The sequence below is a fragment of a genome, unplaced genomic scaffold (assembly GCF_019419815.1).
Source record: "Pyrus x bretschneideri cultivar Hongxiangsu unplaced genomic scaffold, Pyrus_bretschneideri_v1 Contig34, whole genome shotgun sequence".
Lineage (NCBI taxonomy): Eukaryota > Viridiplantae > Streptophyta > Magnoliopsida > Rosales > Rosaceae > Pyrus > Pyrus x bretschneideri.
The window spans coordinates 3,079,882-3,097,719 of record NW_025999657.1 but is presented as its reverse complement, the minus strand read 5'-3'; the positions used below and the strand labels follow the sequence as shown (position 1 = coordinate 3,097,719).

The window sequence follows — 17,838 nt, the reverse complement described above, 5'->3', positions numbered from 1 at the left end:
AGCACAAAATGTGAAAATTGAAGCTAAAAATGAAATGATCACAATATTCACTTAAAGATTATTTGTGTAAAATTACGCTGAATCATAATCCTTGAATATGGAGGAAAGCAAAATTGCACTAAACCTTTATAGGAGGATAAACTTACCCTTTTATTATACACATTAGTTATAAAGAAATAAATATCTTTATATCTTAGAAATATTGACAATTATCTGGGCCATGACTATGACGAATTTATCCCAGTGAATATTACCATCCTCACTGCCCAGCTAATGCAGAAATTGTCTGGGCCATGAGTTCGACGAATTTATCCCAGTGAATATTCCCATCCTCACTGCCCAGCTGCTGCACAAATTGATCCAACTCCTCCTCGGTGGGATCTTGCCCTAACGATCTCAACACATCGGCCAGCTGATCCCTAGTGATTATGCCTTAAAAAACAAAAAAAATTGACAAATTATTAAAGAGTAAGATGAATCAATCTCTTCTTATATGTACTTACTTGAATCAAATTCAAACCCCAACATAGTAGAATAAAATAAACAACATTAACGTAATCATGTACGGAGCTACCTTGGATTTAGGCCCCACTCATTTTTTTGGGTGGAAAAAATGCATATAATGCATATAGGAATCTCATGTTATAGAGCAGTTTCAACCATAAAATTTTTAAAAAATTGATTGAAAAATTGGTTGGGCGATCAATGCATGAGTAATACCAGATTATTTTTATAAAGAGATATTTGATGGTATTGGTAATTAAGAAAATGCGCACATCGAGTGATATTGTAATATATTGTATAAAAAAATAAATAAAAATAGAAAAATCCTTATTAGTTAGTACATAAGCGTTTTGTTTAATAAATTCTTGAGCTTTTCAATTTTTGACTTTGTTGTTTGAGGATGCCCCCATAATAGTTCGGGGCTAAGTTTAGCCCCTCCATGACTGGAGATTTATCATCTGTTACCTATGCCATTATTTACAATAAACAACATTAACATGATAAGGCATGAATGTGTGAGATTGCTAATCATCTTTTACATTGGTGTTGGCTAAGCCTATGTGTACTCAACTGAAAAATTAGATCGGAAGATAAGTTCAGCCCAGTCAGGTTTGAAATTTTGCCTTCGTCCCTGGCAGTACGTACTTTGACATGGTACACACACACACACACACACATCATATACATGTACATATGGAAAGAGGGTTCTAACCAGTGCCATCCGGGTCGAAGGTATTGAATTTAGTCTTGAGCATGTTCAGTTGATCATCTGTCAATTGATCTGCCATTGTTTCTCTTCTTTCCAAATTAAACGCACTGTTTTTCTTTTACTCTACGGAAGCTCTGAAAGAAATGGAGCTATTTAAAGTGCATGCAGTTAGTTCTTTTGGTGGATTGCAGGAAATCTCGTTGCTCTGCTGCTTTTTACTACCCTTATTTGTGTTAATTTCTCAAATGACTACTGAAAATGCAACACTTGGAATTTGACGCGGGTTTTCTGGCGGAAGATAACAAGAGCACATCCTCCATCCAATTCTTTGTATCTATATCTGTATAAAAAGTGAGAAGACAAAAAAGTTAAGACATTCATAATTTCAAAAATACCTATTACGAGTAAAGATTTTAAAATAAAATAATTAAGAATAAGATGTAAAGAGCAAATTGGCACACGTTCATGGCTAGTATCTCTAATATTTGTTAAAAAAATAAAAAAAAATAAAAAAAAAAAAAAAAAAAAAAAAAAAAAAACTTTTTGTTATTATTTTTTTCAGGTTTTAGTATCCGGTCCCTATTTGCTAATGTTCATTGATTGAAACCTTATTAGTGTTCAAATTTTAATTAAAGTCTCTAACATTAACGTATTAATGAATCAATTACATAATTTTTATTACTCACACCTTTATTAAACTCCTAATTATTTTTCAATTCAAAATATTTCCCAAATAAAAATAAGTTTGTGTTGCAGTCATATTTAGAATAGGAATGTGATTGTGTAAATTCTAGTGGATCTAGGAATATCTCTTATATTCCTATTAGGACTTGATTACCTATTAAGAGTTGTAATCCTAAAAGGATAAGGATTTTACCTACCCTACTACTATAAATAAAGGCATACTAGTGTGATATAACACACACCTCGCAATTATATATCTCTTCTCTCTCTTGCTACCGCCAGTCTCCCTCTCTCTGTTCCCTTAGAATAGCTCAGTTAAATAGGCTTATAACACGTTATCAGCACGCTCTTGCCATAAGCTAAAGAACTAACAGATCCTAGAAGGCTATCTTCTACAAAATTCAAAGGCTCTTATTTGTTTTTTGCTACTTAGGTACGCTTAAAATAAAGTAAGATATTTGAAACGTCCATGAAGCATAAAAACATTCCCCATGATGCATGAACTCCCTATATTTATATTTTCCTTCCGATATATATATATATACACGTTTCATGAATTATGCAATTATTTTTGCTATGTGGAATTTGTGAGTCAAAGCATATAAATAAATTAGAAGCAATTTAGGGTTTTTCAAACCCTAGAGAATTTGAAGAAGAAAAAAACAGGAAAATTGGGAACTGTGTGGCACCACCATCGCATCACCACCATGACACCACCGAACCACCACTGGCCTAAAGCCCAATCATGTGGCGCACATCATGACACTGTGTCGTTTTTTGACGCCCTTGGACCACACGGCAACAGCCTTTAGGCTTGCTGTGCTGACCCAAGCACCCCAAGCCTTGCCTAATAAACTCAACAAAGCCCAAAGCCCCATTGCCCAACCAAGAAAACCTATAGCCTTCTTGACCCGTTGTCCTATGATTTGGACTGTCTGTAGCAACCCGTAGCCCATGCGCCCCAGCCCACTTCCCGCAAACTTGTCTGTTGGGCTTAGCTCGCCCTGACCCAGGCCCAGCTTCGGCTAGGCTTCCCAGACCCAACCCAATCAGCTTTTTGTTGGGCCTGCACCCATAACCAATTCCCTTGCCTAAACGCCAGTAACTGCTGCTGCTGAGCTCCCCAACCTCGGGCCGTGACCTGTAACCACATGTGGGCTGCTTTTGCAACCAAACCCGAGACCCAATAGCCTCTAGGGCTTTGCCCTACTCACGACACCTAAGCCCAAACCCTTTTGGGCTATGGTTTTTCGAATCCAATGTTATTCTTTGGCATTTTAAATAATTTTAACCCGAATGTTATTATCATTTTTACTTCCACGATCGACCCCGTTTGGTCCCAATCCATTGAATTAATTAAAAGTGACATGTAATTTATTAATCTGATAATTAATCCAAAATTATTGACCTGAATATTACTTTTGGACATTAACAATTCAATAATTTATTTGTATACTTTGAACTGTTGACATCATTTCGTAGTCCTGAAGCACTCACACTTGAGTTCCCGAAGAAACTCAAATCCACTACACTTCAATCTATATATTGCATACTGTGTTTCTTGCAGGAACTTCTCCTTTATGAACTAATCGTTCATAAAACTAAATTGAACCTATAGTTTCATATTTAGTGCCTTTGTAACCCGAAGTTTTCATTCAAAGCTTACCACATGAAACCTATAGCTTGCATGTTTAAATTAAACCAATACATGTCTATAGAACCCAATGTTCTACAATGTATGTCTATGGACTACCATATGACCAACTACGTTTTGTTGTACCCTCTGTTTTAGGGACATGTCAAACTTAAACAAGCTCGATTTCACTGCTCTGGAAGCCTCCGGAAGAAACTACGTGAAGTTGGTTCAAGAAATGAAGCTCCATCTTACTGCAAAAGGTACTAGAGCCACCATTGAGGCATCCGCCAACAACAAACTCATCGATGAAGCCCAGAAAGCTATTGCCATGATCTTCATTCGAAGACACATCCATGATGCACTGCAGACCAAGTACCTCACTGAAGAGGACCCACGCACCCTCTGCCTTTCTCTAGCTGGCCGTTTCAATCACCCGAAAGACATTTACTTGCCTGAAGCAATACATGACTGGCAACATCTTCAGTTCCAAGGCTTTAAGTCTATGAATGAATAAAACTCTGAAGTATCACTGCTTAAGTTCTATAAAATGGAATTAACAGAATCAGATCTTCTAGAGAATACATATTCGACCTTCCATGCCACCAATATTGTCCTGCAGCAACAATATAGGGCACATACGTTTACCAAATTTTCAAATTTGATCTCTGTTTTACTTCTCGTTGAAAAGCAAAACTAGCTTTTGATGAAGAATCATCAAGCTCGACCCACTAGCTCGAACGCTACGCCTGAAGGTCATGCAACCAATTCTAGCAGCCACAAACGATGAAAGAATCGTCGTGGCAGTGGTAATGGGTGGTAAGCCCCACCACGAGCCCAAGGTCAACAGAGCCAAAGACCACTCAAAGGAAGCTACCGTTCAATCAGATTCCACTAAAATGGACATGTGCTACCGTTGTGGATCACATGATCATTGGTCACACGTATACCAAGCTACCCTCTAAGCACTTGCCAAGTATCATTCCCGTCGTGAGTCTAACTTTGCACATGTGGACCATCCCAAAGTTGCTACTACATCCATAGAGATATCAAATTTTCAAGAGGCATTAACTCCTTGTTTTAGGTTTATGTTTTAATTTTGGACAATTTTTCTAAGAATTTGGAATAATTTGTTTGGTTTTGATTTGTTTTGAATTATGGATAATTATTTAATGGATATTATTTCTCAAATTGATTAATTGAGTGAATGGAATTATATTTATGCATGTGACTAATTCAATCAATTTATTTCTAGGTATGTCTAGTCGGGAAGTTAGTTATCTGACTGATAGGGCTACCACGCACACCATCTTGCATAAGCGACACTATTTTACTAACTTCATACCTAAGAAAGCACCTCTAACAACTCTCTCAGGTTCATCCAACCTGATTGAAGGATACAGAAGGGCCCATATCATGTTATCTAATGGTACAATCTTAACCATTAAAGAGGCCCTCTATTCTCCGAACGTTGCTCAATTTGAGAGATATTCGAGATAATCAATATCATTTTGAAACCACTGAAGAGAATAGTTCTAAATTTCTTTGTATCACTTCTTACGAGTGTGGCCAGAAGCATATAAACAAGAAGCTGGAACGTCTCCCAAGTGGGTTGTACATAACAACCATTCACGACATAGAAGCCCACATTGTGGGTGGCCCTGTACCTGAGTTCTAAAGCACTTTGTTGCTTTGGCATGACCATATGGGACATCCCAGACGTGATATGATGTGCCTTAACCTCAAATCATCACATGGGCATCATTTACCTCCCTCCGTTGGATTCCCACCATGCAAAACATGTTATTTGGGGAAGTAGAATACTCAACCCTCACATACAAAAATTATTCACAACCCCCCTAAGTTTCTTTAGAGGATTCAAGGGGATATTTGTGGACCTATCCAACCAACATACGGACCATTTAGATACTTTATGGTGTTGGTTGATGCATCGACACGATGGTCACATGTTTGCCTGTTGTCCACATGCAACATTGCATTTGCGAAACTCTTCACACAAATTATTAAGCTAAGGGCCCACCACCCTGATTATCCGATCAAGTCGATTCGACTGGATAACTTGCATGTCGATAGAGATTGAAGTCAAACATCTTGTACCCCTTGTTCACACCCAAAACGGCCTAGTAGAAGGTTTCAAAAAGCATCTTCAATTGATAACTTGGACTTTGGTTATGTGAACCAAACTGTCGGTATCTGCCTAAGGTTATGCAATATTGCACACAGCTATGCTGGTCTGCCTGAGGCCCACCGCTACCCAACCTCATTCATCGTTACAGTTGGTTACTCAATATGAGCTTGACGTCTCGCATTTACGCATATTTGGGTGCGCAGTTTATGTGCTAATCGCGCCGCCACTACGTACCAAAATGGGTCCTCAGAGAAAAATAGGAATCTATGTCGGTTATGATTCGCCATCAATTATTTGCTAGTTAAAGCCCTTGATAGGAAATCTCTTTACTGCATGTTTTACGGATTGTCACTTTGATGAGACAGTCTTTTCGTCATTAAGTGGAGATAAGCATGCTAACATTCCTAGAGAACGCAGCGAATTATCATGGTATGCTCCCACTATGTCTTATTTAGATCCCCGCACTGCCCAGTCTGAAACTAAGGTGCGACGATTTATAGATCTTTACAGCATTGCTCAAAGCATGCCAGATGCTTTTACTGATCTAGCTAAGGTGACAATATCATATATACCTGCTGCAAACGCACCTGTAAGGATAGACGTACCCCCGCATATGTCGTAACACCACCTGGGAAGGTCGAACCGTCCCCGAAGGTGGGGAGGCCGCAACTTCCACAGGGCCTAGTACATTGGCGGCTAGCCAATCATCTTCCGACCCTAAAGCATGGTAGACCGCTTGGTTCAAAGGATTCAAAACCCCGAAAGAGGAAAATGTCACCAACTAGTGACCCTAGTTTGAATCCGACCATCGCCCACTCATCTGTTCCAATGTATGAGGTTATTCTAGATTACGGTGATGTCTTAGATGAGACAACCCGACCTCCTAAGAATCGCAAGATTTTGGTCCACTATGCAGTATTGGATGAAGTTTGGAATCGGAATGAGATAATCGTCGACGATGCATTTGCGTACACAGTAGCTACTGACATCATGCTTAGCAATGACATTGAACCATGTTTCATTAATGAATGCTGACGTAACATGAATTGTCAAACAGGAAATAAGCAATCTAGGTCAAACTCAATTCATTTGCAAACGTAAGGTGTTTGGGCCCGTAGCTCTTATTCCACCATATGTGAAACCCGTGGGCTATAAGCGGGTTTTTGTGAGGAAGCGTAATGAGAATAATGAAATATTGTGATACAAAGCACGCCTTGTAGCACAAGGTTTCTCTCAACGCCCTAGATTGATTACGAGGAGACATATTCCCCCGTAATGGATGTCATAATGTTTCGCTACCTAATCAATTTGGTAGTTTTCGAAAAACTGAATATGCAGCTAATAGATGTGGTAACCGCGTATCTCTATGGGGATCTAGATACGAAAATATAAATGAAAGTTTCAAAAGGACTTCCGTTGACGAGTTCAAATAGTTCTAGACCACGAAACATTCTCTCTATTAGATTGAGGAGATCACTCTATACATTGAAACAATCCCGGTAAATGTGGTATAACCGTCTGAGTGAATATTTGACAAGTCAGGGTTATGTGAACAACGAATTATGCCCATGCGTGTTCATAAAGAAGTCACATTCCGGATTTGTAATTGTTGTAGTTATGCCGATGACATAAACCTCATCAGAACTCCCGCAGAGCTTGAGGAAATTGCTACACACTTGAAATCGAAATTTGAGATGAAAGATCTTAAGAAAAGTCGATATTGTCTCTGCCTAGAAATCATGCATTGTTCGGATGGAATCCTAGTACATCAATCGAACTACACCCAGAAGGTGTTACGACTTTTTAATGAGGATAAAGCGAAGCCTTCGAGTACTCTTATGGTCATTTGGACTCTAGATGCTAAACGCGATCCCTTCTGTCCCAAGGAGGATGAGGAAGAGATTTTGGAGCCTGAAGTTCCATACCTAAGTGTAATTGGTGCTTTTTTATACTTGGCTCAATGCATTAAACCCAACATCTCCTTCGCTGTTAATCTTTTGGCTAGATGCAGCAACGCGCCTACACACAGACACATGAATGGTGTTAAAAAAAATTTCTGCTACCTCAAGGGTACGATGGATTTAGGCTTGTTCTGCACCCACAAATCCTTGAAAAGACACACCTCTCCCTTGGTTCTCAGGTTGATTTTTACCTTGTTGGTTACGCAGATGTTGGATATCTATTTGTCCCACATAGGGCACATTCTCAAATGGGCTATGTCATTACCATTGGTGACACCACTCTATCTTGGAGGTTTACCAACCAAACGCTATTTGTGACTTCTTCAAACCATGCTGAAATTCTCACCCTGCATAAAGCATTACGCAAGTGCTTTTGGTTAAAAGCAGTTATGGAACATATTTGAAGCACTAGTGGTCTTACTTCCATCGTTGACCTTCCTACGATGATCTTTGAAGACAATGCAGCATGTATCGAGCAGTTAAAGAAAGGATACATCAAGGGAGACAACACCAAGCACATAGCACCGAAATTCTTTTATTCTCACCAGCAATAACAGTATCAGAACATTGAAGTCAAGCAAATCCGTTCCTAGGACAACCTAGTCGATCTCTTCACCAAGTCATTGCCTAAGTCTACTCTTTAAAAGCTCGTCCAAGGAATCAGTATGCATAAATTATCTGAATTGAATCGCTTGTAATTCTCTTATTTGGAAGTCATGTCTAACTCAAGGGGAGTATCCGGAAGCATACTCACTTGATCTTAATGTGCTCTTTTTCCTATGATTAGGAGTATTTTTTCCACTGGGTTTTTGCTACCTAACGAGGTTTTAATGAGGCACCCATCCTGAGATGATCATACTTCGTAGAGTTCACTACTTTTGTCCTGTTTAATGTTTGTTTCAGACATTATGCATACTTCTCACTTTTCTCATTAGTCTATGGGTTTTTCTCCCACCTTGCATTTTACCATAGCGAGGTTTTGTGAGTTTTACTACTAATGCATACTTTCGTAAATTTGAGACTCGCATTCGCCCGTTGTGCCACCAACTTCATCAACTGTTTTACCTTATCTGCTAAAAATCTGATGCGATATTTGTTTGAGTATTTACACACTCAAGAGGGAGTATTGCAATCATATTTAGAATGGAAATGTGATTGTGTAAATCCTAGTAGATCTAGGAATATCTCTTATATTCCTATTAGGAGTTTATTACCTATTAAGAGTTGTAATCCTAAAAGGGTAAGGATTTTACCTAACCTACTACTATAAATAAAGGCACAATGGGGTGATACAACACACACCTCACAATTAAATCTCTCTTATCTCCCTCTTACTACTGCCGGCCTCCTTCTCTCTATTCCTTTAGAATAGCTCAGTTAAATAGGCCTACAACAGTTTGTACTCATTAATTATTTATAAAAAATACTTTTTAATTTTTTAATGTTAGATGCACCCATTCATATCATTTTTTTAATTTTTTAATTTTTTTTATTCTTATGTGTACCCATTCTTAAATATAACAACTTGTTTATAGGTAAAATGTGTTGTGTGATATATATTCTTATCAATATTGTGATTGTGTAAATCCTAAGTAGAGATAGAATAGGAATCCTTTGAGATCTAGATCTTTCCCAATAGACTTTATATTACTTGGAGAGCAAGTTTCTTTCCTCCTTATTGCTATAAATAAAGGCACAAGAATTGGGGAATTAACACACAATTCCTCAAGTCTATTCTCCATCTTTCTATCTTCCCTTTCCCGCACCCCTTCGTAGAATATAAGTCATAACATGTTATCAGCATGCTCTTCACGCTGTACTAAAGAGATTTTATTCGTCTTCAATCAGGGAAGTATTATGTGTCAATTATTTTAATTGATTAAATTTTGATTTTTATTGAATTCATATACTTTTATTGATTCAATTTTTTTTTCCTTATCTTGAACGTGATACAAGCTCTAGAGATGGAAAGCCGAAATTGAAGAAATAATTTTCTACATCAAACCAGTTCATCCATATCATCACGCAATTAGGTTTTTCCAAAATAACAGTTTTTATCTCGACATTTTTACAGCCCTGATAGCATGAACGTTCACCAAAATGCATGACCCAACTTTACGTTTTTCGAACTTTAGAATCTACATAAATTGTGTATGCATTGTATCCATAATTGTTGAATTATGTGAATTTGATATTTCCATGAATTGCATCAAATATATGTTCATTCATTAAAATGATTTGATTACATATGCATTGAATTAATCTGGAAATTGAAAAAAAAAATATTAATAAAATATAAATTAGGGTTTTGTTCAAACCCCTCCATTGTGTGAGCCACGGCTGGCGAGCTACCAAGCCGTTGAGCCGCTAGCCCTAAGCCTGCATCTTGTGTGGCTGAGCCGCGCCGAGCTATGAGACCACAAGCCAAAGCCAAGGGCTCCAGGTTTGAAAAACCCAAAAACCCCGATGCCTTCCATGGCGTCTCCACCATTACAGGTTGGCCTGCAGCCAATCCTCGCCCACGGGTCAACGTTTTTTTACGACTTGTAGCTCGTCCCCGACAACTATTGATCGAGATCCTTCAAATCTCGTCGAATTTTTCAATTTTCCGATCGAATTTCTAGGGTTTTGGTTGAAACATTGAAGATTTGTCTATCTCCTCTCTGATTCGTGGTCCTTGTTGACTCACGAACTCGCCTCGAGAATTGTTATCCCAAAACATGGCCGTCTGAAGTGACCGTGCCGATCTTTTTCCTCAGCAAGCACACCCATCTATAGCTAGGACGTTTTTCGTCCCAACCCGAGCCCAATTAGGCCTTGATTTCTCAACCTACAGTTTATTTCCTTCTTTGGGCTCACCTGTAGCGTCCCAAACCATTAACTCGGCCCGCGAATAACACCAAGCCCAAGCCGATTTTGTGTCCCCTCTACTCCGCGAAGCACTAGATCCTAACCCAGGCACTGGTGTATCTATGTCCGCGTCGCATCGGATCCCAACCTATGCACTGGTGCATCTGTGTCCTTGAAGCACCAAATCATAGCCGGTTTGGGCCTCTATCCTTGGGCTTGCAGTTGCAGCCTATTTTTCTATAATGCTGGGCCTAACTAAATACTAGGCATGTGATCAACCCAGCCCAATTTTAGGCATGGTCCGCACGATACAATTTACTCAGCTTACCCTGTGGGCCTTGGTCCTTTATTGTAGGCCCTGAATTTAATTGCCTAATTATTTTAGGCCCAATGGGTTTTAAATTTTTTCACCCAACTTATAATTTTGGCCTGAAGTCCAAATAAATATATTATAAATTCTATACATATTTGCATATTTTCTTGTTGCCTATTTTTGTATATATTGCATTTGTTTGCAGGTATTATTCAGGACGACCCCAAATATTGCAAGATAACCTTTGTTTATCATGAAGAGCAGAAGATAAAATACTGGAAAGCAAGGCAAAGCACAAAATAATACTCAACTTTGCTTCCACCATGTTAAAAGCCGCAACAAATGAAACAACTCTACCAATCCTGGCTTAGTTTTGGCCCTACTGGGGTGGGTGGGTGGGTGGGTGGGTGGGAGCTTGTGCAACAACCTTATAACCTTGCAGGTTGTACATCATACTAACGGTGCCCCTAAAAGTGTCATGTTCTTACCTTTTCCTTCGACTAATCAACAATTGTCGTCCATGAACATATAAGCTCAGGACCCCCAACAAAATCGAGGCTGAGTGCCACTCAGACTAAATGATAAATGTGTGTAATGTGCTTACTTGTCCTAAGCATTAGAGGGAAGTTAAAAACAAAAAAAACAAAAAAATTCTTACTAAACACAATTTCCTGAGCATTTGACACAAACAAAATGACTCCCTGTAATTATCTAGCTTGGTAGATGCAGAGGCTTCAATAAGCATCCAAGTTTCGGACAATATATACACACAATTGGAACAATTTAAAAGGGTAACTGAAAACTAAACCGGTAAAAGGCAGCATCACATAGATGAATGATATATTACTTAAATTTCTGAAGTGAGTGCAATAGCTAACAGATTCTTTTGTTCCTTTTTTTCATTATAAACAGATTGAATGCATCATATAAACAAGCTAGCTACGCCGGGCTTACTGATCATACCACCTCCCTAATGCTTCTCCGACGCGGACTCTATCCCCACGTTGCACCGAAAACTTGAACTCTGACGAGGAATCCCCTTTTTCTTGTGAGAGTGATATGGGGGCCTGGAAGACAAGCACCACAGTTGATCCCATGTTGAATGCGGCTACCTGAATAAATGGAAGCAGTGGCAGGTAAAATAAAAACCTTGAATGGATGGAAGCACAAAGCATTGACAGATCAAGATAATAAAGGGATTCAAGAACCTAAGAAAGATTTCCATCTTTGTGCTTGAAACCCACAAGATATAAAACAAAAAAGAGGTTCAAGGCAAAGGGGAATCGTTAGAAGAAAAAAAATTCTGGACCAGATGGGGCAAGAATAACATAAGTATGAAAAAAGATTTTATCTGATTTTAATATTCCAAACAGTTTTCTTTCGTTCTCTTTTACATCTTGGACATGTAATGAAAGCATAAAACTCCTAGAAAAGTTTCAAGGTACATCTCTGACCTCATCCCCTTTCTTGAGCATCCTACCAATACCATCAGGCTCGTATAACTGTTCTTCTGGAGGCCCTGAGGGCAGTAACTTCTTTCTGGCCTGGTTTGTCTGAAGTTCTGGTTCAATGGAAAGCTGCCATGTCCAAATTAAGACAAAGTCAATAACAATAGAAAGCTAATCAGTAGAAACTAGTAGTCCAATTTCACCCAGGTCAAATAAAAAAATTACAACTGGCAATCTGGATTTGCTTCACTTGGGGCCAAGATGCAACTCATGAATTTTTTTTTTTATTTTTTTTATTTAAGCTTTTTTAGTTTTTGTTGTCGAAATAGAAGCACTTGTACGTTTCTCAAAACTTTGCAACACCCCATTTCAGTTGCTTTAATAAAAAAGATGCCGGTGACTTGAAAAACCACCCTATGCATTACCCAGCCTCTATGCACATTATTTGATTGTGTCCTAAACTGATGTTCAGCCTTCTCAGTCAATAACACAAATTATTTTAAATTTAAATGCCAAACCTCAATCGAACCAATATTTGTTGCTCCAATGGCAGCAAGTGCCATAAATCCTTCTTTCCATAGACCTTCGAGAACAACCTGATGGCATAAGAATTGCAAAGACAAAATTGCATCAATAAAAGAACAAAGGAACCCATATTAATCCTGGAAAGATGGCAACCGAACATAGAACAAAGCATGTTGGCATACTGACAAAGGGAAAACCATGGAGCAATAGGATGATTTGACGGTAGATGAAAAGGCCACATATTTCCAAGGAATGCACGTTTTTTATTTTAATGTATCAAATTCGTTTTATGCTTGCAACATAGCATCCACTTTAGAACCTCATACAGACCCTTATTATGTTGTTATGTTCATCTCCTGCATTTCGTTAACGGGTTTTTGCATATCTTCTCATTACATTACATTAGTTCTTGCATCCATCATTAACCCCTAATATGTAAAGCAAAAAAAAAATATCAACAAGGAACACTTTACTTTCTAGAATCAGAATTTACTTTCTAGAATAAGTAAGCATCTCTCATAACAACAATGAAATCAATAATACAACAAACAATATCAACATTCGATCTCACTAATTGTTGTTAAATTCCTGTTATTGTAAACTAATAAGTAACACTTTACCCGTTCATTTTCAACATAAAGGTTTCTGATTGTTCTTGTAGCACGTTCATTTACAGGAAATAGACGACCTGCAAAGTAAATACCAAAATCACAAAGAGAGCAAATGAAATAACTAAATCAATGACATTAAAAGCCAAACTGATCTTCATGAGAATATAAAATGAAAAGTTAAAAGTGAGCAATCAATCGTGTCTTGCTTTACTACATACAGAAAATGGCCAATTACATGTTGAGAGAGATAAAGAACTTTTTCAATAGAAGAAAGTAGGCAGAATACTTCACAATCAAAGATTTGTTAATATAAAGTGACGCAGGGAATGCGTTCAACATGCCAGGTTCCAACAGCCTTTAAGCTTACCCGAAAAGTGACGGCGGACAAGAACATTCCAATCAGCGGGTGCATGAATACGATGATAGTCTCCAGGGTTCAAGTAAATTACACAGTAAAATAGGCCATTCATAGGACTGCAAAGAATACTTATGTATTCATTAATCTGCATTGTATTCAATTTGGTACATGATAAATGATAGTATTAACGGAAATGCAAGTATTTCATTACCATTCTGACACAGGGTCCCAAACTTTAGGGGAAGCCAATGAAACTCTCAACCATGACTTTTTATTCTTCTCCCTGGAAGTATTTTCTGATTCACTACTCTCCTCATGCATATCTCCTTTAGCTATCATAGGAAGAAATGAGTTTGCACCGAGCAGAGAAAAAACAGAATAAGAAAAACCTTTTACTTGTTCAATCATAGCTCCTGCTTCTCTAAGCTCCCCAAATCTTAACACTGTACCATCCACAGGACTAACCTATCACGGTATCACCACAGAAAAATTTATACAAGTCACGTAATACTATAAACACTTCAGAGAGGAACAGATTGGACAATAAGAAGTCCAAAATGCTGGTTACCAGTTACCAGACATCGTGGGTTGGGGTCAATAGGCCTGGAACCTTCTTTCAAGGTTCGAACAAAGAACTCTCGTAAAGATGCGTATTCATCCAGTGGCAGAGCTGCTTCTTCCAAGTCTTACACACAAACATACCATATTATCAAATATATATCATTCAATTTTGAAATTCATGCACAAATTTCTACTTTTCTATCAAAAATAATAAGTTACTAGCTATAGTATCAAAAGTACTAAAAAGGTGTGTGACAACAAAAATTTAAGGTAAAATCTTACTTGAATGGAATGCCCGAGCCCACGCTCCATAAACATGCGGGCGGAGAGAGACTGGAATTTCCTAACAAAAATAAATCATAGTGAGTAATACATTTAAAATTCAATCTGATATCACAAGTAAAAAATAAGTAAGGCAACATAATGAGAGGAAATACAAACCTATTTTCTCTAACAAAGAAGGTGTACAAAATAAATGGAACACATAGGTTTGAAAGGAAAAGATTCGTTAAACATAAGGAATCAAGAAGTGAGAAGATCACTTACCACACTTGTCAATAATCCCCAACATCTGGAAATGGAGCGCAGAGGCAGCAACCTTAAAAATTTAGACTAAGGTTGCCAATTTAAACAAAGTTCACGTCAATGTCAGAAATGGAAAACATTTTTGAACTTAAAACATAGCAGCTATAGTGAAAGCATGAACGTTACAAAAAAAAACCAAGCTAGAATTACAACTGAGACATTACTTTTACATCTGGTTGAAACTCAAGTTCAGCTCCATTCTCTCGTGCCTCCTCGGCCTATCAATCAAGTGGGGGAAAATATTTAGTCATGAATAATCACCAGAACTCCAAGTAAACTTCATATCGATGATCGGATATGCATGTAAGTGTAATAATCGAGGTCCATTTTTGGAATAGGCAGCACGATGTAAGAAATATATAGAAAGTATTGTGCCATAAATTTCAATTTTCATGTGTTAAGCATTAAAATGGTAGATATAGCATGTAGAATTCACCAAAGGGGACAGACAGAAAACAGTAACTATGTAATTAGATGTTTGAATTCGGATGCTTTGGTCAAATGATTTGATCCTTTTACTCAAAGGACCTTCTCAAGCTACACAATCGTCTGGCATCTGACAAATTATGTCTTTTGTTCAATGGCATACTATCCCACATATCTCATTCATGGTTAATTAGTAAATGGGTTTAGCAAATGCAGCTTGGTTCATGGTTAATTAGTTAATTAGTAAATGCTGCTCGGTTCATTCAATCATTCACAACTTTATTCAACTATTTATTATGGATGAATGGAATGTAATTCACCCACATATACCTTCCGGTCTTCATACATCCGACGACCATGTAGAACACCGAGCATAAGTAATGTAGCCACCGTTGCACCAGGCAACAAAAAAGAATCACCTGCATATAAGTTACATAACAATTAACAAATAAATAGCTCATAATCCCGCAATCTAAATCCGAAACCGATAGTGCCAATGATCTCGCACAACGATTAGCAACTAATTCAAGAAATCCCAATTCTTTACGTTCTATTTGTTTGTTAGCATAAAAGGAAAGACAAAGTGGAGGGTTAATTCCATCAAATTAAAGGTTTCATCCTTTCTTTTTGCTCAATTTTCTCAGTAACCAAACGGGAATGAAAAGCGGGAAGTGAAACACTGACCTTTAGAACCGCCGCCTCCACCATTGGCAAACGCGCGAGCTTGAGTGGTTTTATGGAGTTTCTTGAGGAGGGAAGAGAAGCAGCGACGCTGGTTATGGAGGTAAGCGAGGTGTGAGGAGCCAGAGAACATAGGGATTCCATGTGAAACCCTAAATTCCATCTCTGTAAAATTTGATTCAGATACAGTCTTAAGCCTCAGAGTTGCAGGGACGGTGACGATGACAGGGACAGGGTTTTGGGGTTTTGTATCTTTGGATGCCCGTCTCAACAAATTTTCTATTTACATGTGCATCCCTCTACATATGATTTGGGCCTGTTTGAGGAGCAATTTTAATAATACCGATACACTGCAATTATTGGATGGCTCGTGTTAATAATACAATGTTATGTAAAATTAAATGTTTAATGCACAGGATGGCATGATGACGGTGTACATGCGCCATAGAAGTTTTTATGCGGTTTAAGTTTGCTTCTAGGGGGCTTAAAAGTGTTTCCAGATGACCAAAAATGTTATACTTTGAATAAGAACTTGAAGTGTTTATGAATGATAGAAGCAATTTTGGTTTTGGGAGAAGCACTTGAATTTTTAATGGACAAATTGACATGTTTATAGGAAAATTGACACAACCCGACCGAAATTAAGACGTGTTGGCCGTCACATGAGAGTGACGTAGCCATGTGCACAGTGCGGAAGTATAAATAATAATAGAAAAGCGAATAAATAAAAACCAAACTACTAGATAGTTAGAGTAATACGCTAGTGTAAGACTAAGTGTGATAAACATAATCAGAGCACAAAAAGCCTAAGTGCAGTCCAGTAGGACGAATACTAATTACACAACACCCAAAGGTGATCCTACATTTGTGTTGTTCTGTCAAAACCACTGTCAAAGTCCTCATGAGCCACCAAAGCGCTTCTACCTAAAACCTGGAGGGGCGCAAAACAGAAAGTGTGAGTGGGCAAAAACAAAGCTTTTCAAAATCATTTCATTCTCAAAAATTCTAACCCCTCTCTGTAAAAGCTGTATAATTCTCCAGAAAATAAAATATATGAATATATCGAAATCATGCTCAGAATAACAACATTCATAAATATGCCATGATGAATTTCTCAGCATAAAGTATAAGTAAACCAAGTAATATTAATCAATGCAAATGATATGTCAGCTGGAGCCACCTAACGTGACCTGTACGGCTGAATCGAGAGCTCGAATCCACATTTCAACAACTATACTTGCACACGAGTCGGAACCACCTAAAGTGGTCTGTACGACAGGACTGGGTGTAAATAAATACGCTCGAGTGCTACGATCACGTGAAGACTGTGCGAATAATCCCGGGTCACCAACGAGTCGGAACCACCTATAGTGGTCTGTACGATAAGACTGTGCACCTAACTTGGATCCAAGATGAGTGTGTGGTGCGAAAGGTGAACATCACGTGAAGGACTGTGCCCTAACTCTGGGCGGAAGCACTAATACCAGGGTGCAGGTTTATGAGCTCTCAATGCATCTCACATAACCACTAATTCATAACCATAAACTATAAACTTACCTGGCACTTACATGTGCGTCCGTAGCACCAATCATACATATATGCAACTACCAATGCATAAATAAATAGGCAAACACTTTGCATGGCATTTTAAAACATATAAACATTCAATTTCATTTTCTAGGAAAACTCTCAAGTATATAGGTATATATGGCCCACTCACTGGTATGTGGAAGGGTCGTAGCCCCCGAGCCTTGAGTGACTGCACTCGTCCTCAAGATAGGTCTCACCTATATGCAAAACAAATATAAAAACGTCAATTTCAAGCACATAACCAAAATTA

General features: G+C 38.2%; 3 protein-coding genes across 3 annotated transcripts; 1 reads left to right on the top strand and 2 right to left on the bottom strand.

Moving 5' to 3' along the window:
• Positions 1–214: 214 nt before the first annotated feature.
• LOC125480549 (calmodulin-6-like) lies at positions 215–1,339 on the bottom strand. The gene is made up of 2 exons (XM_048591500.1): positions 1,217–1,339; positions 215–432 (listed from the first exon to the last, which is right to left on the bottom strand). Exons 1-2 carry the CDS (start codon positions 1,290–1,292, stop codon positions 260–262), a joined length of 249 nt encoding a protein of 82 aa, XP_048447457.1. The 5' UTR covers positions 1,293–1,339; the 3' UTR covers positions 215–259.
• Positions 1,340–3,693: 2,354 nt separating this feature from the next.
• On the top strand, positions 3,694–4,047 carry LOC125480565. The gene has a single exon (XM_048591526.1). The coding sequence runs from the start codon at positions 3,694–3,696 to the stop codon at positions 4,045–4,047; it is 354 nt and encodes a 117-aa protein (XP_048447483.1).
• A 7,567-nt stretch (positions 4,048–11,614) lies between these two features.
• Positions 11,615–16,300, bottom strand: LOC125480614 (phosphatidylserine decarboxylase proenzyme 1, mitochondrial). The gene is made up of 12 exons (XM_048591623.1): positions 16,002–16,300; positions 15,648–15,736; positions 15,056–15,109; positions 14,853–14,918; positions 14,589–14,649; positions 14,321–14,430; positions 13,957–14,210; positions 13,755–13,861; positions 13,397–13,464; positions 12,770–12,847; positions 12,258–12,380; positions 11,615–11,915 (listed from the first exon to the last, which is right to left on the bottom strand). Exons 1-12 carry the CDS (start codon positions 16,159–16,161, stop codon positions 11,754–11,756), a joined length of 1,332 nt encoding a protein of 443 aa, XP_048447580.1. The 5' UTR covers positions 16,162–16,300; the 3' UTR covers positions 11,615–11,753.
• Positions 16,301–17,838: the final 1,538 nt, after the last annotated feature.